At 51.2% G+C, this 24235-nt stretch overlaps 3 protein-coding genes across 17 annotated transcripts in view; 1 reads left to right on the forward strand and 2 right to left on the reverse strand.

Annotated features, from left to right (window-relative positions):
- Positions 1–6261, forward strand: part of NUMA1 (nuclear mitotic apparatus protein 1) — a 77522-nt gene extending 71261 nt beyond the window's left edge. For 8 of the 9 annotated variants that reach the window (XM_032359504.1, XM_032359507.1, XM_032359509.1 and 5 more), the window contains 10 exons: positions 148–258; positions 348–566; positions 695–852; positions 1929–2175; positions 3034–3262; positions 3884–4053; positions 4405–4581; positions 4737–4853; positions 4946–5167; positions 5527–6261. In XM_032359504.1, coding sequence (XP_032215395.1) covers positions 148–258; positions 348–566; positions 695–852; positions 1929–2175; positions 3034–3262; positions 3884–4053; positions 4405–4581; positions 4737–4853; positions 4946–5167; positions 5527–5538 — 1662 coding nt within the window. In that variant the 3' untranslated portion in view covers positions 5539–6261. The remainder of the gene's footprint in view (positions 1–147; positions 259–347; positions 567–694; positions 853–1928; positions 2176–3033; positions 3263–3883; positions 4054–4404; positions 4582–4736; positions 4854–4945; positions 5168–5526) is intronic. The other variant, XM_032359511.1, reaches the window with a different exon arrangement.
- Positions 6262–6473: 212 nt separating this feature from the next.
- Positions 6474–10689, reverse strand: IL18BP (interleukin 18 binding protein). Of its 4 annotated transcripts, none has more exons than XM_032359562.1 (7): positions 9613–10689; positions 8927–8969; positions 8508–8598; positions 7962–8153; positions 7176–7296; positions 6945–7089; positions 6555–6741 (listed from the first exon to the last, which is right to left on the reverse strand). In XM_032359562.1, exons 3-7 carry the CDS (start codon positions 8527–8529, stop codon positions 6658–6660), a joined length of 564 nt encoding a protein of 187 aa, XP_032215453.1. In that variant the 5' UTR covers positions 8530–8598; positions 8927–8969; positions 9613–10689; the 3' UTR covers positions 6555–6657. The 4 variants fall into 4 exon arrangements, with proteins under 4 accessions (XP_032215454.1, XP_032215453.1, XP_032215451.1 ...); XM_032359560.1 differs by having other exon boundaries at positions 6945–7092; XM_032359561.1 differs by lacking the exon at positions 8927–8969 and having other exon boundaries at positions 6945–7092.
- Positions 10690–10816: 127 nt separating this feature from the next.
- Positions 10817–24235, reverse strand: part of RNF121 (ring finger protein 121) — a 91133-nt gene continuing 77714 nt past the window's right edge. For 3 of the 4 annotated variants that reach the window (XM_032359547.1, XM_032359545.1, XM_032359546.1), the window contains 3 exons: positions 14518–14651; positions 13784–13885; positions 10817–12187 (listed from right to left, as the gene is read on the reverse strand). In XM_032359547.1, coding sequence (XP_032215438.1) covers positions 12067–12187; positions 13784–13885; positions 14518–14651 — 357 coding nt within the window. In that variant the 3' untranslated portion in view covers positions 10817–12066. Of the gene's footprint in view, positions 12188–13783; positions 13896–14517; positions 14652–24235 lie in introns of all 4 variants that reach the window. The other variant, XM_032359548.1, reaches the window with a different exon arrangement.

Here is a 24235-nt window from a genome sequence, read left to right on the forward strand (position 1 = left end):
AGGGTTAAAAGGATTTTTTGTGCATGTCCTGAGGGAGAATACAGGAGTCTGAAAAGACCCACGGAGCCCAGGAGCCTAGGGCAAGTCAGTGATTTGGGTAGAGTGAAGAGAACAGTCCCCCTGATCAGTGTTTGTCATGCTTTCCAGGCCCAGGGAGGGGAGAGCCAGCAAGAGGCCCAGCGCCTCCAGGCCCAGCTGAATGAGCTGCAGGCCCAGCTGAACCAGAAGGAGCAGGCAGCTGAGCACTATAAGCTACAGGTGAGGCACCCCCAGCCCTGGACCACTGCCCCCCACCCCCCAGTCCCCACCCTACCCCCACCACCCACCCGCCCTGTCTGCCCATGTAGATGGAAAAAGCCAAGACCCACTATGATGCCAAGAAACAGCAGAACCAGGAGCTGCAGGAGCAGCTCCAGGGTCTGGAGCAGCTGCAAAAGGAAAATAAAGAGCTGCGGGCTGAAGCGGAACGGCTGGGCCGGGAGCTGCAGCAGGCTGGGCTGAAGACCAAGGAGGCTGAGCAGACCTGCCGCCACCTCACCGCCCAGGTGCGCAGCCTGGAGGCACAGGTTAGTATCAGCTTGGACCAACTTCCTCATCACCCTCTTGTTGGACCCCTATGACACCCCCCATCCCCACCTCCAGGCTGCCCCTGCCTGAGGCTTGTCTTCATGCTCCCCGGCCCTCTCCTTCTCAGGTTGCCCACGCTGACCAGCAGCTTCGAGATCTGGGCAAGTTCCAAGTGGCAACTGATGCCTTAAAGAGCCGGGAGCCCCAGACTAAGCCTCAGCTGGACTTGAGTGTGGACAGCCTGGATTTGAGCTGTGAGGAGGGGACTCCCCTCACCATCACCAGGTGAGGAGGCACCCTGCCACCCTCTTGTCCCCCGAGTGCCTGCTGTCAGGTTGTCCTGGCCACTGGGCCTCGTAAGATAAAGATGTGGTCCGTGGTCCCTTTGCCCTCTGGGAGCTTATTCATCGGGAAGTGTAAGGAAACCCGCGCACAGGTGGGAGGGCACGTGTTTGTACAGGGCCCCGTGGGAGTAAGAAGAAATGAGGGGTCAGAAGGGGCTGCCTGGAGGCTGTCACTTCTGCTCAGAGTCTGCAGACTAGCTGAAAGTGTGTGTGCCTGGTGAACAGAGGGGAGCAGAGGGCAGAGCTTGAGAGAGCCTGGCTGTGCTGGCAAGTGAGGTGAGGAGGGCTGGCTGCGATCCCCGCTAGACCTGATCCTAAAGGCATTTGAGGGACCTCAGAAGGGTCAGAAATGAAGCAGTATGTCGTCCAGTTTGCATCTGAGAAAGCTTTTCTCATAGCCAGTGAAGCCGACGCTACAGACACACCCAGAAAATATTAATGCATTTATTTACCCCTCACAATCCTCTGAGGTAGGTTCTGTGATTAAGTACTTTAACAGATGAGACTGGGGCATAGAGGGGCGGTCATTTGACCAAGGTCCCACAGTGGTAGAGGTAGGCTTGAACCCCTGCTTGTCACCAGGCTCGTAACCCCCCTCAGGTGCCACTAAGTCTAGTTGAGAGGAGATGAAGCGGACTGGCCAAAGAGATGCGAACGGACGGGGGTGTGGCTAGGCGAGCTGTTGGGTAGGATTGTGGCTGGGGGGTGCCCAGCTGGAGGCTGCTCTTGTTCCCTGGAGTGGGTCATCCAGGAGGAACACTGTGGAGCTGGGTGTCCAGGGGGCGATGTCTGGGATAGTGGAGTCCCGGAGTTGCCAGTGTTAAGGAGCTCAGAGAGCCGTGGGAGTAGATGGGCTCACCCGGAATGGAGAGGGAAGGGAGGGCCCGGGGTAAGGGCTTTCCTGGTTACTTCTCAAAAATCAGAGAAAAAATGGGGTGCTTGACCTGGTCCGCTTGTAGTAAATGTAGGAGTTGGTAACTTTGCAGCAAAGGGATGAACAAAATGCCTTTTCTACAGCAAGCTGCCTCGAACTCAGCCAGATGGCACCAGCATCCCTGGAGAGCCAGCCTCACCCATCTCCCAGCGCCTGCCCCCCAAGGTAGAATCCCTGGAGTCTCTCTACTTCACCCCAATCCCAGCTCGGGGTCAGGCCCCACTGGAGAGCAGCCTGGACTCCTTGGGGGACGTCTTCCTGGATTCAGGCCGAAAGACCCGCTCTGCTCGTCGACGTACCACACAAATCATCAATATCACCATGACCAAGGTCAGGCTGCTGGGAGTGGGACTGTAAGCCAGTCATGCTCCCTTGCTCATAAGGGCATCTTCCCCATCGGGTCCTCACAGAAACCTCCCAAGGCTGGCCGGACTGATTAAGCTGTATCTTAAGATCCCAAGAAACAAAGGCCTCTTTTGTAGAAAAGCGCAGGGCTGGAATTGGATGCCTGTTGGGTTTTAAGGCAGGTTTCTTTCCATGGGTAGCACTGACCCTGTGCAGGCTGAAGGGAGAGAATGTGAAGTTACTGCCCAGCCCTGGGCCTCCAGCACACCACCTGGGTGGCTGAGATGCGTTGTGGCCATCCAGAGGCTGCCTGCCAGGCTGGAAACTCTGGCTGGTCCTGTTCCCATATCCTGAGGAGGCTGGGGAGTGGGGAGGTACCTTTCATGCAGCAAAGGGTACCTCCTTTGTGTGGGTTGCCCTTTGCTACCAAGAAGCTGGAGAACTAAAAGATGGGCAGGGTCATGGCCAGCTCGGGTTGAGGGGACAGTGGAGACGATGGGATGAGCCTGACTAGCCCAGGACCAAGCATTCCAGCCCTGGCTCTGCCACTTCCTAGCTGAGACCGGTAGGTCGATCCTTTATTTTTTTACACTTTGATTCTAAACTGGTCTGATACACAACTCTGCCTGCCTTCCTTCAAAGCACGGTCAACAGGCAAGAGAAAATGGGTATGGCCTCAGCACCTTATGCAGGATTCTTAGCAACAAGGCCCATTTCTTGCAGATATGCAGCTAAGGATCCCTACAAAGCAGTGTGGGAACACAGGCATTTTAGGAAGGGGAACAGGAGGCTGCTTTGTGGACTGTCAGGGCCCCACCCCACTGGATTAATTCTCTCTTCCAGAAGCTAGATGTGGAAGAGCCGGACAGCGCCAATTCATCCTTCTACAGCACCCAGTCCGCCCCTGCCTCCCAGGCTGGCCCACGAGCCACGTCTTCTACCCAGTCTCTAGCCCGCCTGGGCTCTCCTGATGATGGCAACTCGGCTCTGCTCAGTCTACCTGGATACCGGCCCACCACTCGCAGCTCTGCTCGCCGCTCCCAGGCTGGTGTATCCAGTGGGGTCCCTCCAGGTGAGGTGACCATAGGCGCTTGAAACACAGACCCTGGCACAGGAAAGGGACAAACTTCTAAAACCCTAAGGCTAATTACCTTCCAGTACCTTGCCTGCCCCTCTTCCCTGTAGTCTCAGGGCCTTGTCTGTCCCTTAGGCTGCTCTTCATCTCAGCCTGGGTGAATGGGAAACATTCACACAAGGGGCCCAGGATTCCCAGCCTTATAGTGATGGTCAGCTCAGGTCCTCTGTTACCCCATCTCCGGGGTAAGGGGTGCCAGAAGAGCTCTCCTGGGCCAGTGTTCTGTTCTTAGATTCTTCCTGAAGACTCTTGCCCTCCAGGACCCCCTAGGTCCTGGACCCCCAATTCCTGGTCCTCAGTTTCTCTAAGGTGTCACAGCCTCTGCGGAAGATATCCTTTGACCTCCCCAGAGGGAGAGTGGTGAACCAGCCCCCCACGGTAGAAATGCCCTATAAGCCTTGCCCTGCTATCTGCAGCTCTGAGCACAATAGGACTCTGAGGCCCCAAGCCTCAAGTCCATGGGACAGGGGGACAGAAGTGGTGGACACAATGGTTAGCAAGATGCCAGGACCAGGGGGTGACCCCCTGCTGTTCCCCTCACTCTTCCTGGCCTTCCAGTCCCACCTGCTCCTGTCTCCTGGCCCTCCACAGGAAGGAACAGCTTCTACATGGGCACTTGCCAGGATGAGCCCGAGCAGCTGGACGACTGGAACCGCATCGCAGAGTTGCAGCAGCGCAACCGGGTGTGCCCCCCTCACTTGAAGACCTGCTACCCCCTGGAGTCTAGGGTGAGCTCAGGCCCCAGGCCAGCTCCCCTCCTCCTCCCTTGGCAAGCCACCCCAGTACTAGTCACTTACCCTAGTGCCCTGAGTCTCTGGCCTGCTGCAGAGGGTGACCTTATGCTTCCGTGGACTAGCTGGCATAGAAGGGTTTGGGGTGAACTCCCTGTGGGCAGCCCTGAGTGTGTGGAGGTCTGCTCTGCCGCCTCCTGTGGCCATCCTGCAGGGCAAGAGTAGAAGACGACAACGACAAGGAGGCCTTCTGCCACAGAAGGCCTGAGCTGCCCTGCACATCAGGCCAGTGAGGAGTTCTGGGGGCAGTTCTGCACCCCCCTTGACCACTTCTTCCACCCCATGCAGCCTTCTCTGAGCCTGGCTACCATCACAGATGAGGAGATGAAAACTGGTGACCCCCGGGAGACCCTGCGCCGAGCCAGCATGCAGCCAGCCCAGATAGCTGAGGGCACAGGCATCACCACTCGGCAGCAGCGCAAACGGGTCTCCTCAGAGCCCCATCAGGGTCCTGGTACCCCAGAGGTAGGCAACCCTGGCTACTTTTTGTCCTATCAGCTTGCTCAGTCTAGTCCAGCTCCCCAAATTTGAAAAGTGGACTAAAGGGGAGCCTTCGCTCTCCAAGGGCTTGATGCAGACACACATGTCTGGCGTTGGATGTCAACTTCTCTTCCCCATAGTCTAAGAAGGCCACCAGCTGTTTCCCACGCCCCATGACTCCCCGGGACCGACATGAAGGGCGCAAACAGAGCACTACGGAGGCCCAGAAGAAAGCTGCTGCTCCAGCTGTTAAACAGGTTAGTACAGGGGGCTGGAGGGAGCCCCTGGGGAGGCCTTGGTGGCAGAGTGTGAGTGCAGCCCAGTTTGACAGCCCCTCCCTCCCCAACAGGCTGACCGCCGCCAGTCCATGGCTTTCAGCATCCTTAACACGCCCAAGAAGCTCGGGAACAGCCTGCTGCGGAGGGGAGCCTCAAAGAAAGCTCTGTCCAAGGCCTCTCCCAACACCCGCAGTGGGACCCGCCGCTCTCCGCGCATTGCTACCACCGCGGCCAGTGCCGCCACTGCCGCTGCCCTCGCTGCCGCCACTGCCACCCCTCGGGCCAAGGGCAAGGTGGAAGCACTGACAGGGAAGGGGGTGGTGGACTCTTAGGAAAGTGGGTGGAAGTGGGGTACTCCCCCAGGCCACCCTTCGGGAGGCTTCCGTGACAGGGCTCAGGTAGGCTGCTAGAGGTGGTCACAAAGTGTGGGTGCCCCCTGCCTTGGTTACCTGCTGGTGGAGGAGAGGAGACTCAGGGCTGCTTGGGCATAGCTGGCAACTGAGAACCTGAAGGTAGAGGTGTCCAGGTCACTCCCAAGAAAGGGATCCTAGTCAGGGGCTTTGGGAGCTGTGAGAGGCCTTCTTGAGCCATCTGGTACAGGCTGGCATCACATGTCTCCAGTCGTGCATGTGACTATGTTTCTCTCTTCCAGGCAAAGCACTAAAGGGCCAGGACCAGTGAGAGGCCCCCACCTGTGTCCTCAATGCCAACCTCGCCTGGTCCTTCTCCTTCTACTGTCCCTTTCAGTGCCTTCTCTCAGCTCCCAGGCCAACAGTGGCCAGACCCCTAGAGACAGTGATGCGTGCCCACACCCTGGCCTGGTACCTGGATCTTCACCGGAGCCTTCGCTAGGTGAACAGATGTGTCCTCAGAGTTGGCCCCGGAGGCCTGGAGAGTCTGGGTCTTCTCCCTACCTTGCCTCCTCATGTTTTCTTAGAGCGAAGTCACTTCTTCATCACAAACAGATTTGAGGCTGGCTTTGAGTGGCTGGGCCCGAGGCCCAAGTCAGACCTCCCCAGCCTCTGGATCCAGAAGGGACCATTGGAGGAGCAGGCCCTGGTTCCTGCTGCTCTTGGTGGCTGGGCCCACTAGGGCCCTGCGCTTTTTAAGTCCAGGACTGGGCACTGACCTAGTGGGTGCACCCATAGGTGCTCCCATCCACCCAAGGGCTTGGATGCCCAGAAGATCCTTTTTTCCAGAACAGATGGGCCCCATGCCTGGGTGTGACAGCAGGGGCAGGGGCAGCCTTCAGCTGCATCTCATCCCCCACCTTCCCCAGACTTAACTCTGGGGTGGGATTTGGAGTGATAGGAAGGTTTTTAAGGGCCAGGGATGGATCTTTTCTAAATGTTATTACTTGTAAATAAAGTCTATTTTTCTCCCTTAAGTGCTGAGCGGTCTTGATCTGTGCAGGAAAAGGGAAATTTCTGCTCTTTTTAGAGCACATCTTTGTCCCTGCCAAGTTTTCCCAGCTATGTACCTTCTCTCCTGGCCTTCTTTACATTCGGAGTAACAGTCCCTCTCTTCCACACTCCCTCTTGGGATGAGCCAAGTTCTGTAAGTGGAAGGGACGGCTTAATGACAAGCAGATGTCACACCTCAGTGAAAAATCATTTATGCACGCCCACTGTGGGGCCCTGCTGGGTGTGGCCAGGATGCAGCTGTGGATCAGAAGCAGCATTTAGCGCATCCCTTCCCTGAGACAGTCTGTTAGATGGAGGCCTGAGCTGCAAGAGCGTGTAGACCCCAGGGAAGAGGCGACGACTCAACCAGGCTTGGGAATTCACCTGTTGCGATGACGAGGCAGAGGTGACGTGCTGGAGGGTGGGGCTTCTTGAGTAGAAGGCAGACCGGTCTTCAGCCCAGCCTGGGGGAAGTGAAGGTAGACAAGATCAGGCCCAAGGGTGGGGGACATCTCTTGATCACCTTCCTCTAGGCCATGCCTCCCCTGCCCGAGTCCCACTTGGGGAACAGTGGACAGTAGTGGGAGGCCACTCTGGGCCGAGCCCATCCTTTGCTCCCCAAACCGCTGCTCCTGTCCGTGGAAACCTTCCCTCTCAGGTTCCTCACCCAGAGCTGGGCTAGGATGACATGGCGCTGGGCAGTCTGGTCAAGATCAGCAAAGACACAAGAGAAGTTGGTATTGAGCAGGGTGGGACTCAGCTCCTCTAGCGCCAAGGTCCGCCGCAGCTGGATGCGTGCACCCTGGTACTCCCTGCTGCAGCAGAGGGTGGAAGGCCATGAGAGAGGACCACAAGAAGCCCCCTCCCCTCCTGCTGGCCTCACTGCTGCACCTCTCACCTGGTACTGCCCTCTCGCAGCCGACCTGGGAGGTGCTCAATGAAGGAGCCATTGCCCATCCAATAGAGGATGCTGAAGGTGGAGCGGCTGCAGGCGGTACAGGACAAGGTCAGCGTTCCATCTAGGGGACACGTGTGGCTGTTAGCTCTTCCACAGGGCACACCCTCCCCTCTGTCATGCTGCCCTGCCTCCCAGGCCCCACAATTCAGGAGCCTGGAGTGCTGCTGTGAATACACCCAGGTGGGAAAGTCTGCTAATGGGAAGTGTGGTTGTCTACAGGGAGACTCAGGGCTGAAACAAGAGGAAATCTGGGGATGGGTCCTTGGTTCAGGTGAACACTCCCTCTGAGCCTATTTCTTCAGGATGACCTTTTCTGCTCTGGTGACTCTAGGAGCCCTGGCCAAGGAGGCAGTGGCAGGAGGCCACTGCTCCTCCGGGGTAGCCAGAGACCAAGGGGGCTGGGCCGGGGGAGGGAGCAGCTGGGCCTTGGGGCATACTGCAGGTCAAGGCTCTAGGAGTCCCTCTGACGATCCTTATGGTGGCATTCTCTCCATCCCACTGGATAAGGAGCACCTTGGGAGCTGGGCCCTAAACCCACACTCATGATGCTGGGTGGGAGGGAACGTGCTGAATGCTCTGGCAAGCTGGCCCAGCTGGTGGGGCTACATGGCAGCAGGTTGGGATAGGGTGCAGCTCAGGAGTCAACCCCACCCTTGGCCCCTCTGTGCCCACAACCCACCCCAGACCACTGTGTTCTTTTGGGCTCCCATCAAAATTGCTCCTTACTCAGTGCGATTTCCATTTCTGGCCAGGTCACCTCCAATGCTGGGCACTGCTTTGCTCTTGGGAGCCAGGAGGGGCAGGGGTCCTTTGTGACCCCAGCTGAGGCAGTGGCAGTGGCCTGAGGTACAGGTGTGGCTCCAACCAGGTGACAGATCATGTGGGCACACAAAAGCAGGACCGGCAAAGGGCTGCGATCTAAGGGCAGGACAGTTAGAGAGGTCAACTGCTGTCTGACTGCCAGGCATGGTCGATATCCTGGCCTGGATGCAACTCTGGCCCAGAGATTCCTGGGCTCGGCCCAGGGCATTGGAGGAGCAGAAGGGGTCCTGAGGCCCTACCCACATCATGGCCCTTTTCTAATGGAGGGCAGGGACATGTTGGACTGCAGCCAGAACCACAGCACCCAGACAGAGGCTGAAAGCCATAACACAACAGCAGAATGGAGTCTCCCCACCGCCACTCCCCAGGGGTAAGGCTCAGGGCCACCCGCAGCACTCCCTTCTGTTCTCAGACCTCATCCTGCCCAACCAGGCCAGCCCTGGGTCCCACCTGGTGTCCAGTTCTGTCCCATGGTCTTGATGGATGTGTCAGGAGCTGGCGTGCCTGGTTCTATTTATCTGTAACAACTTCCTCTCTGGGGCTGGTGGTGGGAGGAGAACGTCAATCAACTACTTCTCTCAATTTCTCAGTGGCTCGATTCCTAGCCATTTCATGGACCTGCCCTTCCGGGGGTTCCAGAGCCCTCCCTTGGTCTGAACTCTAACGGGCTGCCAGGTACTGCTGTTTACTTACGGCAGGCATCCAGCACAGGCTGGGGCTCTTTCAGCACTTGGCAACAAAGCTGAAGACCATCCAGTGACAGTCCTCCCCACACCAGCTCTTAGTGTCATTAACATTTATGCTGAGTGTGCCCTAACCCCTTTGTACAGGGATGGAGAAACGGAACCACACAGGGGGCAGGGACTTACCCCGTCGCAGAGAAAAGCAAAGCCTTCTTCTCTGGAGCTGGTTCTGGGAAGGGCAGAATTAGTGAAATCCTTCTGGGAAAGCATTGTCCCTCTCCCCTCTATTTCACTTTTCGCTTGTCAGCAAGCACTGAATTACTAACAGAGGTTACACAAGCATGACCCCAGCCTGTACACTGCACCTTTTCTGGAGCCGAAACTCATGCTGGCTGGAAATCTTCTGCTAACTCCCAGGTTCCTCTACTCTCCTGATTATATCAGACTGGTTCTTTAATGCCTGCCTCAGCATCACCCTCCCAGGGGCACAGGATGGGATGAACCTCATCAAAGAGTCTCTCCCAGGTGGATTCTTCCATCCCAGCCAGGGTCAGGGCTTCGGCGTCCACCTTTGCTTTTCAGAACCACGTGTCTATGTGAGCAGGCCTCACGTTTTTTCTTTCACATTAACACCACTATTCAAGTGGTCAACTCTTCTAGGCACTGGGGACCCTAAGTTGGACCACTTTGACCATTTCAGTCTCAATGTCACACCAACCTGTTCATCCTGGTCATTCTCAGGCTCCCCTACTCCCTCCAACCACCGACCCCCCACCCCACAAAGCCTTCTCTCTTCTCTCATCCCACCCATCCCATCTCTTTGGTCAGAACTACAGGTCTGGGTCCACTAGGAAGACTAGGTTTCCCCCTACCTGGCTCTCGAGAAGCCCCGAACAGCTCTCTTCTTCAGAATCCCTGCTTCTTGAAGCTCCAGTCAGTCCAGCTGTGTCCAGCCCTGCTTGGGCCATGCTGCGGGAACTGTGCTGACCAGCATTCTTTGGCCTTGTGTGCAGGAATCTCTCAGAGCCAGGCTGAGGCCTTGGAACACGAGCTGGAGTGCTAGGCCCTAAAAGGAGGGAGGGCACTTCCCGGGGAAGAGGAGGACCAAGCAGCCTAGTGCCAGCTCCAGCAACAACAGAGCTATAGAAATGCACAGTCTGGTGGCTGATGGGACAAGCGGAGCTGGGGCTGTGGCAGGGTCAGGACTAGGGTGAGGTGTGAGAGGCAGCGGGGATGCCAAGCTGGAGGAGGCACTCACGACTGGGGTCGTGCTTGTGTCTGTGGAGGCAGAGTGGACCAGGACTGGTGACCCAGGCCACACACAGATATCAACACGAAAGGTAAGACCCAAGTGTCCGAGGTTTGTGGTCTCTGTGATCAGGGGCCTGGGATGCCAGGGACAGAGCCAGGGAAGCCAGGAGATGGAACTAGGTTTGGAGGATGCATCATAAAACTCCTCCCACGGGAGTGCCAGTATCTCCAGCTGTTAGGCTAGGAGGCAAGGCTGCTTGGGGCTTCTGAGACAGTCTTTTGGGGATGAGATTGGGGATGTGACAGAGAGGAGACTGGACTCAGAGCAGAACCAAGACAAGAGTTGGGCTGTTGGGAGGACATGGGACCTCAGACTTGCTGAAGTATGGAAAGAGAGCCTTGGAACAGCCTGGTCTTGGCTTCTCACATGAGCCTGACCCATCGGGGACAAAAGTGAAAGGACGATCCCTGCACCCTTCAACTGGTCCCCATTCCACTCTGAGGACGGGGCCCACTGACATGAGCAGTGGGGGACCATGCAAAGCCACAGCTGGGTGAAAGAAGCTGAAGCTGAGGGTGGCCCTATGAAAAGGGGTGTTGGTAGCAGGCAGGGCACTGACCTCACCTCAGGTGGTAAGGAGAGAGTCACCCAGTGATGCTCCAGGGCCCTTCTGTCACAGGACAGGAGTCTGGCATCCCACCATTCCCACGGATAAGGGGTGGGGCCAACCACCCCTAGGATCCAGCTTTCAAATGGAAACAGCAAAAGGCAGCAAAGGCGAGGCACTCCCGGGGACCCCAGGGAAGAATGAAGCAAGATGGAGGTTCAGCTTTCCAACCCAGCTCATGGAGCTTTATTCAGAATGGAGTGACAAGATCCTGCTTGGCTCTTGCTGCGCTTGAAGGCAGGCCCTGCTGGGCCACATTCCCTAAAAACCCAGTGCTGAAGGCCCATGTTTGCCCTCCCACTTCCTTCAAAACACCTAGGGCCAGAGCTGGGGCCTACCTGGAACCTTTTTAGAACCCACACTTGCCTGGGCCTTGCCCTCTTCTCTTCATACCCACCACCACTCCTGTGGCCAGGCCCAGGCAGGACCCATGAACGTGGAAGTTGACAGAGGGATATTCCCTGGGCTGGGAATCCCCTGGCAGCTTCAAGGGAACACTGTCTGACGATAGGGAGAAGTCCTATCTGTCACAGTTCTACTGCCACACACGAACAGACGCACATGCACACCCTCACGCAGGCTTTCCAGGAAGGAAGTGACGTGGCAGAGTGGCCTTTGGCGTGTGTCACCACTTCCAGGCTGAAGGGTCAGATTGCACAAGAGGCCTTCAATCACTGCTGCCAACAATAGTTCCCATGGCCCAACTACACACAGATAGACCCTGTTCTTCACTGGGGGCATGTTACCCAAACTGCTGCTGCTTTGGGTTTCCCCCACACAAATCCTCGGTGAACTGTGAGATCCCAGGGCATCCCTCCCTGCAAAAGTCAGGACTAGGCTCCACTTGCATCAACCAGTCTATGGGTCCTGGACAAGGGAAGACAGAGTTGACACAACACCGACTGAGGGGCCCAAAAAGGGAGGAAGGAAGACACCTCACCCCCCATCAGTGTGTATCTGTGGTACCAGGCAGAGCCCATGGGCTCTCCCACACTGAGTGAACCAGGCTGGTGCCCCACAGAGGGAAGGAAGGGCAGGGGGCAGGAGTGGGGCGGCTGAGGCTCTCAGCCAGAGATGAGAAGGCTCCTTTAAATCAAAAATGTGGCTCTGCTCCCGCCCTGCTCAAACAAGGAAGGCAAGGCCTGGAAGAGTTGGGGGCAATTCCTATGCTCCACAATAAAAAAGGTTTTTAAATATATTCATCAAAATAGTTTTCTTTTAAAAAGCCCCCACTGCTGACAGCCCCACTGGCTGGCTCTCCACCATCTCCCTCCCCAGCCCAGGCACAGCCAGAGGGGTACTGAGTGGCCCAAGTGCCCCTTTTGAGTCTTTCCCACCCAGGTCGTCTTGGAGGGCAGGGAGGAGAGTGCCCTGAGGTCCATAGCAGGCGGATGCTCTTCTTCCTGACTATTCCAGGCCCAGGACATAGTTGATGCCTTGTACCAGGCCAATGATGACAGGCTGCCAGGCTACCAAATATCGAAGCCAATCCAGCAGTTGCCCGTACATGACGTGAGGCCTCTCCCAGCTGTCAGTGCGTTAAAGAGGCTATGTGTCAGAGCTGCTGAGGCTGGGCTCAGGGTTGGGTGAGAGGTTCTGCCTACACTCTCATCTGCTCCACAGAAATCAGCCTGCCTACAAAGAGAAGAAGCCCCCACCAGCCTCTCCATGTTAGGAGGAAGGGCTGAACCCAGAGATTGGGGGAAGGAGGTGAGAAGGGAAGGGTGGAGAAGTGAAACTAAGCTCCTGAAGACCGGCATGTGTAGAGAGCCTCCAATAACACCTTCTTAAAGATGGGCCTGTTGGTGTGAGAGCCACACAGTCTGAGACTGCTGTAAATTCATCTGTTGCCTACGGCTGCAGGGACGTAGGCAGTGGGATAAGGTAACCTCAAGGGTTCTTGTAATGTCCCAAATGGTAGGTTTTGTAGGTCAAGGAAGGGGCCGAAGTCTAGGGGCCAAGGCAGAAGGGAACAGGGAGCAAGAGGCTAGTCACAGGGATAACCCCTGGCAGAGGCTCTAAGGAATACCCCACGTACCACCAAATACCAGGGCCCTACTGAGGCTGAGCAGCCCCAGAGAGGAGTTTCCTTCCTTTCAGTTTCGAACTAAATTGCTGGGCAAGACAGGGAGTCTGGGAATCCAGCTCTGGGGAAAGGATTGACTAAACCTCATGACACTGCAGGGGAACGTTTCCAAAAGCATCAGGAAGAGCAGCCTGGCCCAGTCTCTGGGAACTGTGGGGAAGCCCCAAGCCTCTGCCTCACCATGGGGTTACTTAACTGTTCTTGAACTAGACCCTAGAAGAACCAAGCAAGGAACCTTAAGGGGACAGGCCAGAGCCTCTGGTTTGGGGGCTGTGGGAATATGCTGGGAATGCAGTGGCCCCTGCCCAGCCTAGCTAGTATCCAGGGGATAGGGAACGCTGCCACTCAGGGCAGTGGGGAGAGGGCAGGGAGAACCTGGGCCGCGGGATCCCAAGGGTAGTGAAGGGCGGACCAGAGCAGTGGCTGGGCAACTTCCAACAGACGGGTGATGAGGAGCAAGAGGAAGGTGAGGGAGGGCAGCATAGGGAGGGCCGGCAGGGTACAGAGGAGTAGCTCAGAGGAGCAGTGGTCCCATGTTGAAAGGGGACAGAACAGGGAGTCTCTCAGCCAGCCTTGTACGCTGCGGGCTCTGCACAGGCACACGGCCGGTCTCCAGCCCCAGAGCAAAGGTGAGGCACCACTCATTGGTTATGTAACCTTGAGTAGGTTTTCAACCTCTAAATCATTTCATTTTTAAAATGGAGGAGAATATTACTGATGTCATCAAGTTGCTAGAGAATGAAATGAGATAATATGGGCAGAGCACTTAACCCAGTGCCAGGCACAGAGGAAGCAAACAGTAAATGGGCTGCTACTGCTACCAATTTACCCTTGAGGGATCCAGAACTATGATGAGAATCTGAGCTGTAAGTCCTACCTTTTCCACCCCCAAATTCCCTTGATCACAAACCAAATAGAACAGTGCGTATGTGCCAGGGTAGAGGGTGGAGGGAGGAGGAAGGGCCCTGGGAGGACCCAAATGCAGAGTGACGCTGGCCAGGACTTTCTTCCCATTGCCCATTCCCAAACAAAGGATACGGGTTGCTGAACATCCTCTTGAGGTCTACCTTCTCTTTGCAGTAGGGACATGTCTGCTTCTTTCCCACGATGCACCAGCCACGGATGCAGAACTCGTGGAATCTGAGCACCACTGGTCAAGGGAAATGGTGGGCAGCCGGGATGGCACTCGAGCCCCATGCTCGTGGTCAAGGCACCCAAGCACTAGCTCTGGAGAAAAGTTCAAATCCTGCCTTCCCCTCTTTTTAGCTGTATAATCTTGGGCACATCCCTTCTCTCTGACCCTGCTTCCTCACACGTGAAGTGAGGATAATGATCTCCATCTTACAGGGTGTTTATGGGGGAAAACGGAGATAATACACGGCACAGAACGGGAGCTGAGCAAGTACAGGATACATACTGGAAATGTTATTCAGGAGGACTGGATTCTGACACCGAGGGAACCAGCTAGAGGATGCTCCAACATCGGGGCCGTGAGTGCAGCTTCGGGCTCCTTTCTGATTCAGCCAGGCTATAAACTGTTTACGTAAGCGTGGCTCCCAGGTGTGGCAAAGAGGGAAGGAGACCACAGTTTCCACTCCTGGCAGAGAGTCAGCTTCCCTGGCAGAGAACATTGCCCAAATGCCTGGCCTCTCTAGTGACTCTCCCGCACTGAAAGGTCTAGAGAGTATGCCAGGTTCATGGCTGCCCCCTCCCCTCGACTAGAATGTGCATGTGGCAGGAGAGATGAGGCCCAAGGGCTCCAGGCAGGATACACGTGATTGCAAGACAGCCTATATGTGTTCTCGATGATGCCCTCTTCACTGACATCCACAAAGATCTGCTGCCCACACACGGCACACACACTGTCCGAGAGGTGTTTGGTAGGCATGCCCGACTCGCTGTAGAACTGAGAGAGAAGAACAGGAGGAAAAGACAGGAAAGGTGTGAGAATCAGCCCAGTAGGATGATACCACAGAGGCCTATGTCTTCTCAAGAGGAGGCAAAGAGGGAGGGGGAGGTCCCACACCTATAGAACATCTTTTATATGCCAAATCGACCTCATCTTTGCTGGCTGGATGGGAGAAAGGGACAGACCACAGATGGGTTGGAAGTCAGATCTAACAGAAACCTGAGCCCTGGCCTGGTCAGCATCAGGGACAAGGAGATCAGGAGGTAGAAGGACTCAGAGTCGGTGATCAGGAGCTATGTCAGATAAGCCACTCTGTGGCCAGACTATGCTTTCACTGGAGACAGACAACATCTCTTCTCTAAGATTCAAAACAGTCAGATAATCTGGTGCAATGTGGGTTGGGGACAAGGGCATTCCCCAACTCTTATGGCAGCAGCAAAAGAGGTTCGATCCTTTTGGATAGCATCTGGCATGATGTCTCAAACTGCCAGGCCCTCTAACTGTTCATTAATGTCACTTCAAGTAGCTAAAGTAAAAATATCAAAAAAGCCTCATGTATACAGATATTCATTTAAGCACGATTTATAATTAAAGAAGTAAAGAGTTAAGCAATTCCCCCCAAAAGTTAAACAGAATTACCATATGACACAGCACATCCATCCTTACATATATTCCCCAACTCATGACAACAAAGACTAAACACACACTTGTAAGCCAATACTCGCAGGAGCATTACTCACAACATCCAAAAGGTGGAAACAACCCAAGTGTCCATTAAAAGGTAAGGAGATAAAACAAAATGTGGTATATCCACACAATGGAATATTATTCAGTCATAAAAATCATGAAGCTCTGATACACGCTACAATGCATGACGCTTGGAAACAGTAGGCTAAGTGAAATGTCTAACACCAAAGGACAAATATTATATGATTCCATTTGATATGATAAAATACCTAGAATAGACAAATTCATAAAGACAAGGAGTAGGTTAGAGGTGGCCAGGGGCTGGAGGAAGGGAATGGGAGTTACTGTTTCATGGGCACAGAGCTTCTGCTTGGGGTGATGAAAAATCTTAAAAATTTTAGTGGTGACAGTTGCACAACATTGTGAATGCAACTAATGCACTGAACTGTACATTTAAAAAATGGCTAGGGGGGCACCTGGGTGGGTCAGTGGGTTCAAGCCTCTGCCTTTGGCTCAGGTTATCCCAGGGTCCTGGGATTGAGCCCCGCGTTGGGCTCCCTGCTCAGCAGGGAGCCTGCTTCCCCCGCTCTCTCTCTGCCTGCATCTCTGCCTACTTGTGATCTCCATCTGTCAAATAAATAAGTAAAATCTTTAAAAAATAAAAATAAAAAGTGGCTAGGGGTGCCTGGGTGGCTCCATTGTTAAGCGTCTTCCTTCGGCTCAGGTCGTGATCCCAGGGTCCTGGGATTAAGCCCCGTGTAGGGCTCCTGGTCAGCAGGAAGCCTGCTTCTCCCTCTCCAACTCCCCCTGCTTGTGTTCCCTCTCTTGCGGTCTCTCTCTCTCTCTGTCAAATAAATAAATAAAACCTGTAAAAAATGGTTAAAAGGGTGAATTTTAAGTTATATAATAGAAAAACCCATAAAATAATAAAAACAAGCAAAGAAATGGAAATAATCATGCTTGATCCAGAAAAGGAGAATGCCCAAATAAATTTGGTACACACTCAAGGAACTTAACAGGCAGTGAGGCAACTGAAGCCAGAGATTTAACAGTCAGTGTCAAAAAGTAGCGTACAAAGCTGGAAGCACAACATGACTGGTATTATATGTAAAGACAAGCCCAAATCTATACAAACAGAAAAAGATCACAAGGAAACAGATCAGAATGTTCACACCAGGGATGTTTTGATAGTAGGTTCATAGGTGATGTTTTTCTTTTACCTACTTTTCTGCACTCAAATTTTCTTTAATGAATATATATTACTTTTAGATTAAAAATTATTTATTACCAGTTAATTACAACAAATAACCAATTCCATGCTCCAAAAAGAAATACCAAGTTTTGTACAATTTCCTTGTGGTTTATTGTTACACAACTATATAGCATTTTCCCCCTCCCCCAAGGAGAAAAGACTTGAAATTTATTTGTTGACACTTTCTAAGACCTGGTTTTTTTTTCTTTCCTTTGCCTTAAAAACTGTGGTTAAAAACATAATATAGAATATACATCTTAACTACTTCTAAATGTATTGTTCATTAGTGCTTAGTATATTCACACTGTTGTGCAACTAATCTCCAGAACGTTTAAACATTCTGTAAGACTCTATAATGGATTGTGAAAAAGCTTTCTGCATTTGTTATTACAATCTCATCTGGACCTGTCAGGTAGATTTACTGCATCTAGCCTTTTTCTATTTCCTTAAACTTGAGTTTGCTCTCTTTTTTTCTTCTGTTTCCAAACACCTGTCTTTTTAAAAGCCAAAACCCTGAGGTTGGGTGAGAATGGACAGGGCACACAGGTGCTGGGACAGGAAGTATGAGAGAGTGACACTAGCTGCCTGCCACTTCCACTCAACATGGAGGCTTCACTTACTCCAAGGTGCCCTTCTGAGGAAAAGCCTCTCAGTCATCAGAACTGCTACCGGATACCAAGAGTCCTCAAGGGTGGGAGGCAGAGATGCCACAGTGCCCCAAAAATCCATTACAGAGCTTCCTGCCTTCACACACGCCTTACTCTCTTGTAAACCCATCTGAAGCAACTCAAGGTGAGCTTGAGTGGTTACCACAGAACACCAGAGCAGCCCTAATGCTGGGTGAACCAAAGCCCAGAAGAGGAAAGAGATAAGAGACGACGTGAACCCAGACCCTCTGGACTCCTATCCAAATTCTATCCAAAGTGTCCTATAACATCTGCTGAATGTTCGCTGTAGAACAATCAGCTACTTAGCTCACTAAGAGCCAGTTACTTGAACGGTTCCGGTTTATTTACTGAGAGTTAAAAAAGGCAGTGGAAAAGGATAAGCTAAGGTCAGGGGACAGGCCAAACCTGTGGGAGTCCACTAACTGTGCAACTCTCAAAAGCCAGAATCTCAGGAATGTTAGTACTGTGGGGGAGCTCTGAGAAACACTTCCGCAGGGCATGACAGGTGTATGGCTCTGAAAGGTGTTCCGGCTTAGAATTTCTAGGCATTATCAACTAAACGGAGAGACAAGAGACCAAGAGGTCTGGGTCCAGCTCAGCACTGAATCCTGGTATAATCATGTAGCACAGAAACATGGCCACTCACTCTGGCCCACAGCACTGGCAACAAAAGAAACAGGAATGTTCTGACTCAGGAGAGGAGTTAAAGCTCTGAGGAAAAGCTTAACCTCAAACCACCCCAGAGTTCTCCCCCACAAGAACACAGAGGCAAAGGATGCATGATGAAAGGGAACTTGGATGAGGGTGAAGACAGAAGGAGGGATGTCCAGGAAAGGTTAGGCTCCTAGTTTCTGGAGATCTCCCCCGCGAAGCTAATGTGGCAAGAGGCAGGCACAGTCAAATCTCACAGTGTTTCAACAAAGCCATCAGATAAGCTGTCAAACCAGGAAGGCCCAGCACCCCCAGGGCTCATAGAAATCACACACGAGGAGACCATCAGGAGGCACTGGGGCTAAGCTGCGTAAGATACAGTGAGGCAGTGAGCTAACTCCACAGACTTAGCTCAAGGGGGACCTATGGTTTATCAGGATCAGACAGACCTAACAGCAGTCTTCTGTCACTTACTATCTTGATGAACCTGAGTAAGCCACCCAAACTCTTCCTTCCATCAAAATATACTGGGCACCTACTAAAGTACCAGGCACAGGACTAGGTCCTTGGGATATAATGCTGGAAAAGCAGAGACCCTTCTCTTCTTGTGGAACCTACAACTACAAGAGAATGACATTAAAAAAATAAATATTTAGAGAAAATAAGAACTACTTATTAAAAAGGCTAAAATAAGAATTATTTCAAAGACAGTAAAGGGCTAAGAAAGGGGCTCCTAATTAAGCCTACATCACATGAGGAGGCTTCTTCGAGGGAGTAACATTTGAGGGTGAGAGGTAAAGGGCAGTGGGAGTTAGTGAGAAGAAGAAAGGCAGAAGAGGGAAGAGGCCCTAAGGTAGAAAGGAACCTGGTGTGCTTGAGAAACCGAAAGGAATCTTAGCTAAGTAACAATGACAATTCAAAAGCAGGAGATGCTGGAGACTGGGCCAGGCTGATGGTCTAGGATAATTAATGGCAAAAGAAATCTAGAGAAGTGGACAGACTGGTAATTCTAAATAAACAGCTGAAGACTAAATAAAGTTCTGGTGCTGAGAAAAGTTCTGGATTAGAGGTCTAGACAGTCGCAGAAAAGGAAAAGGGGAATGCCTAGGTGAAGTGTAGAGAAGATGCCTTAGGTCTGCACTCAGAGGAACAATAACATTCAAGGGGAGGACAAATTAGCAGAAGAGACAGACGGAATTAGCAGGACAGGGAAGTGTCACAAAAGCCAGTGATGACTGCTGAGGTCAGAATTAGTGACACAATCACTAGTGACTTGAGTAAAAGCCATTTCAGAAGAAGGGTTTGAGCTGAGCCAGATTAGAATAGGCTAAGGAGTATGCAGAACGTGATCAAAAGGGGACAGGAGCTTTCTCTAAGTTTAGCTGTGAAGGACAGGAAATGGGTCAGTTGCTAGAGGAGAAAGTGGGTCAAAGAAAGGTTGATGTTTTTGAAAAAGAATACTTAAAAGGCAAAGAGCCCAATAGAGAGGGAGAAGTTGGAAGTCACAGGATAATAAAGGAAATGCAATAGCATAATGGTCCTTGAGAAGGAAAGAGGCTAGGGAATCCACAGTGCAGGCAGGGCTGGCTTGCGATGGAAGAAAGGATATTTTTTCCATTGTAACTGAAGGGAAGGAGAGCTCGGTACAAATATGTGAGTAGAAAACCCCAGCACAGGAGCCTGCACGTAGCAGGAGATTAGGAAGTAAACAGGAGTTGCATTCCACACCACATCAGAGAATGTGTGTGCCAGGAAAGCCCTGGGAGCGCCTCCAGCTGGCCCCCTTCTCTTGGCTGGTGAGGACACGGGAGGGGGAGGAAAAGGAGGAGAAGGAGGGGGAGAGCCTCGCCGGAAGTCAGAGAGGTGGTGCCTGGTCAGTTCAAGCAGATGATTTCAGAAATAACTTGTTGAAAAGGGAATAAAATACTATTTCTCAGGGTTACAGTAGATGAGATTCCATGTCACAGAGTGGTCTGAGATAACTTCAGACAACAGATGGCATCTGAGAGAGAACTGGCATCTGCTCGTGATTTAGGATTTGTCTGTTCTGCGTCTTGCTCTGTGTGCTGCATATGATGAAGATACAAAGAAATCCTACAGAGTTTCTGTGCTCCAGGTGATTATAGACATAAAATATGTAGCTTTCTAGTATAGTAGTACTGAACAGAAGATACACTTGATAATTGTTAGCTACTGTCGTCATCCTCTAGTAAGTACTGTGGGCCAGACTACTCTGTAGAGTACTTTTCCTCATGCCTTTGTTCCTTACAACACTTCATGTCTGGTAGTAATATTACAGCTGAGAAAACAAGATCGGAGAGGTAAAGTAAATTGCTCGTGAGGACACAGCTAATTAAAAGTAGGTTAGAATTTGAAACCAGGTTCATCTGACTCTAACCCCCCTAGCTCTTCCCACTACTTCAAAAGAGATGAATGGGCAGCTAATCCTGTCCTAATGTTATCTGGGGCATAGAACTCACTTAGAAGAAAGAAAAGTGTGAGGCAGGACACATGGCCCAATGGAGCAGAAACGGTGTGCCACAACCCTGTCTGCCCAACAGCCCTCTCTGAGGGGAGGGCCCCAGAAAACAGGCTTATTTTGCAATCCTGTCTTCCACCCCCATTCCAACATGACTTTTGGGTGTGAATGGAAACTATAATGACTGGCTGTCACAAGCTTATGACCTCACAGTGACCAGCTGGAAAAAAACAAACACCATCCAAGGTTCCCTTGACTCAAGAAGAGTTACAATTTCTCCATGTGAGGCAAAACAGCTGTCATATAGAATAAACAGAGTAGTGTAGAATAATGAAGAGGAATTGAGAATATGTGTTAATACAATTTTAAGTCTCATCATTTCATTTCAGGAACCCTGAAATTAATTAACCACAGATCTTAGTAGGTCAAACCACTCTTGGAGGGGGACCAAGAGATGAATCAGACCTACTTCCCCACCTAGTAGGTGGAACAGCTCCAAAATCAACTATAACTTTCTGGGATTGGAGCTATGATCACAGATCGTACAAAATACTATGAAAAACACCCAGGACTAAAAATGTGGCATATACATACAATGGGATTCTTTTTTTATAACAGGCTACGTGCACGCACACACACAGACACACATGCACAAAGAGATTATTTATTTAGCATCCCCTCCTTTTTAAAGTATTCTCCATGCCCAGAGAGGAGCCTAACACAGAGCATGAACTCATGACCCCGAGATCAAGACCCAAGCCAAGATTAAGAGTCAGACATTTAACTGACTGAGCCACCAAGGCGCCCCTATTTATAGCCCTTTTATTTTATTTTATTATTTATTTATTTATTTATTTTACAGAGATCATGAGTAGGCAGAGAGGCAGACAGAGAGAGGGGGGTAGGCAGGCTCCCCGCTGAGCAGAGAGCCTGATGCGGGGCTCGATCCCAGGACCCTGAGATCATGACCTGAGCTGAAGGCAGAGGCTTTAACCCACTGAGCCACCCAGGTGCTCCTTTATAGCCCTTCTAAATTGAGCTATACAATGGAATATTATTCAGTCCGAAAAAAGGAGGAAATTCTGACACCTGCTACAATTCTGACACCTGGGTGGACCTTGAAGACATTATGCTGAGTGAGATAAGCAGGTCACAAGGGACACGTATTGTATAAGTCCACTCACATGAGGTACCTAGGCAGGTCAAATTTAAAGAGGCAGAAAACAGAATGGTTGTTTCCAGGGATTGGGGGGCAAGGGATTGTGGAGTTATTATTTAAGGGGTACAAAGCTTCAATCTGCAAAATGAAGAGTTCTATGGATGGATGTGGTGATGGTTGCAGAACACTGTAAATGTATTTAATGCCACTGAACCAGACATAAAAATGGTTTAAGATGGTAAATTTTATATGTAGTTTACCACAATTAAAAAATGACTAGGGCTGCTACATGGAAGTAAGCAGTGGTGGAGCTAGTAAAAGGCCACACTGGTCATACCCAGCACATTGTGAAAGGCTGCTAAGTAAGTATTGCTTGAATAAATGAAAGAATGAGTTGGCTAACAAATGCGTGGAAGGCTGGAGTGTCTTGGTTCCCTCAAACTACCGTCCCCAAACCATTGATCAGGTTCTGAATTCAAGGCCAGGGACGTTCTTGAAATTCAGGTTGCCGTGGCTCAGGGACCCAGGTGTTCCTAGGCAGACCACAGTGCACTTGACCAAAAACTAGGGCAGAGACAGGAGAGTCCTAGAATTCTCAGGTTAGAAAGAACTGTAAAGGAAGTACAGTGCATCCTTTTATCCCAAGTTGGGAGTCCCCTCCCCCACATTCCTGCCTAGCCTAACCTAACCTGTGGGCATCGTGAGTCCCCGCAGAACTGCTGCCACTAAAGCTCTGCATCATTTGCTGTGGGAAAGAAAAAAATTAATGAACTCCTGTTCACCCATCCAGCACTATCACAAGCTGTCCCAGTGTTCCTACAGCCTGCTTCCTACCCCAGAAATGGGGGCCTGGGGAAAGAGCAAACTGTAAGAGTGAGGATCAGCAAGGTCGTATTCTGTTGGGACAGGAGCTGGATAGAGCGGCTCCTATGAAAGAGATACCTATTCTCAATGTCAATTTTCTAGGGAAGAGGTGGATCTTGGTAGAGACACCATGATTCAGAAGACTGGCCTGAGTTAAAGGCCTACTTTTTTTTTTTTTTAATCAGAACATAGGCTCTAGGTCTAGACATCTGGAGGACAGTGACTGTCTAGATGTCCATTACTTCCAGGTGATGCATGCTAAGATGGCACCTGCTGCAGAGAGGTAGGCTGAGAGTTGGATGGGGTAGGTCTGAAAGCCTGGGAAAGCAGGTACCCTGCTATGTCAGATTAACTTCATTTAAGTACTCATGTCTATTTATCTTTAATAAAGTTCAATGTGATTGCTTGATCCTTGTGTTCTTATGCTACTAAAAGGTATAGAGAGGTATGTGGATTCATCTTTGGGTCAGACTATTATAGAAAAAGCATCAGGTGTTGGATGTTAACTACTGAGACCTCACAGAAGGAAGGACAATATGAAGGGTCAAGAGCTGCTGTCTGAGGCACTCTTGACCCTAATAAGAAATTCTCCCAGTAGCTCTCCTGAGAATACTGCAATTTATCATTATTATTAATCGTTATTATGGAATTATCAAAATAAGGACTATCATTTGCAATCAATGGAACACCCAATAATCCTTCCCAAGAGCATGGAAAGAAGTCCAGCTCAAATCCCATTTTTTGGAAGCCAATGTAATGATTCCATCTTCTACAGGAGAAGCTAACTAGGGGATCAGTTCTGAGCTCAGTTCCACTTGGACTGAAGAGGGTTCTGTATATTGGTTATTACTGACCCGCCTAAGGGGATTAAGGCTACACTTAAATTGGCAGCTGATAATAACTTCGAGATAAAAGTGGCAACACCCTGGGAAAATCAGAGAATTGGCCCTTAAAAACAGAATGAGAAGAAAAAGAAATCACAAGAGGGTAAAGGGCAGGATACTGGCAAGAGTCATTTTGAAATGCTGAGTGTGCCAAAGAAGCAGACTTCAGGAAAAGTTGTTGTTGAAAGTGAAGATAGTAATTAGGAAGTCAAGTATCTGGAAATCTCTTCTGGGCAGTGAAGTGGTTAAAGGAAAAGCTGAAGTCTATACCAACAGATAAGAGACCATGAAATGTGCCTAAACACAAGACAGTTGTTCAAACAGTAATCTAATGACCCAGTACACTGTTTTCCTTTTAATCCATTACAGAAGAAATAAAAATAGTCCCATGACACTGGGAAACTAAGTCCTAGGTCTAAAACTGTACTTGATGAAAGTCATCAAAGGCGATGGTTGAGGATTCTGTTTAACCTGGATTGCCCAAAGCCTACCAGTCCATGGCACAAATGAGACTGTGTAGCACTGATGTAAAAATGCGCACACTAAATATCCTACCACCTGGAATATTGCCTTGAACTCACCAAGAGTTCCCGAGGGACCTCATACAAAGTCAGCGCCAATCCTTTCCTGTGCTTTGAAATTGGTCTGCACTGGTATCTGCTGCTATCAGACTGCTATCTGGCTGCCCCAAGAGAACCCACTTCCCTGACATTCTTTTAAGGTTTCTCTGCGAACTACCAAACCTCAAGTTGCAAGAACTTCTGAAGGCCTTTCAGAGCTCTTGCATCAGACAGAGACACACGAATTTCAGCACAGAACTGAAGAAATGACCGTTAAACTTGGAAATATTCCTTCTTGGGGTGGGGTCTTCTATGGGCTGACACTGAGATGAGGAGTACTTCTGTGTTGTTCACATAATTAAAAAGAGCATGCATTA

Source organism: Mustela erminea, chromosome 9, assembly GCF_009829155.1.
Source record: "Mustela erminea isolate mMusErm1 chromosome 9, mMusErm1.Pri, whole genome shotgun sequence".
NCBI lineage: Eukaryota > Metazoa > Chordata > Mammalia > Carnivora > Mustelidae > Mustela > Mustela erminea.

Bases quoted from the DNA above. Each gene is read 5' to 3' on its own strand.
- IL18BP (XM_032359561.1), bottom strand. From the start codon at position 8,529: ATGGGACAGAACTGGACACCAG. The intron at 8,154-8,507 runs GTGGGACCCAGG...TCCTGCCCTTAG, and splicing joins GGGACAGAACTGGACACCAG to ATCGCAGCCCTTTGCCGGTC. The intron at 7,093-7,175 runs GTGAGAGGTGCA...CCTCTGCTGCAG, and splicing joins CTGCGAGAGGGCAGTACCAG to CAGGGAGTACCAGGGTGCAC.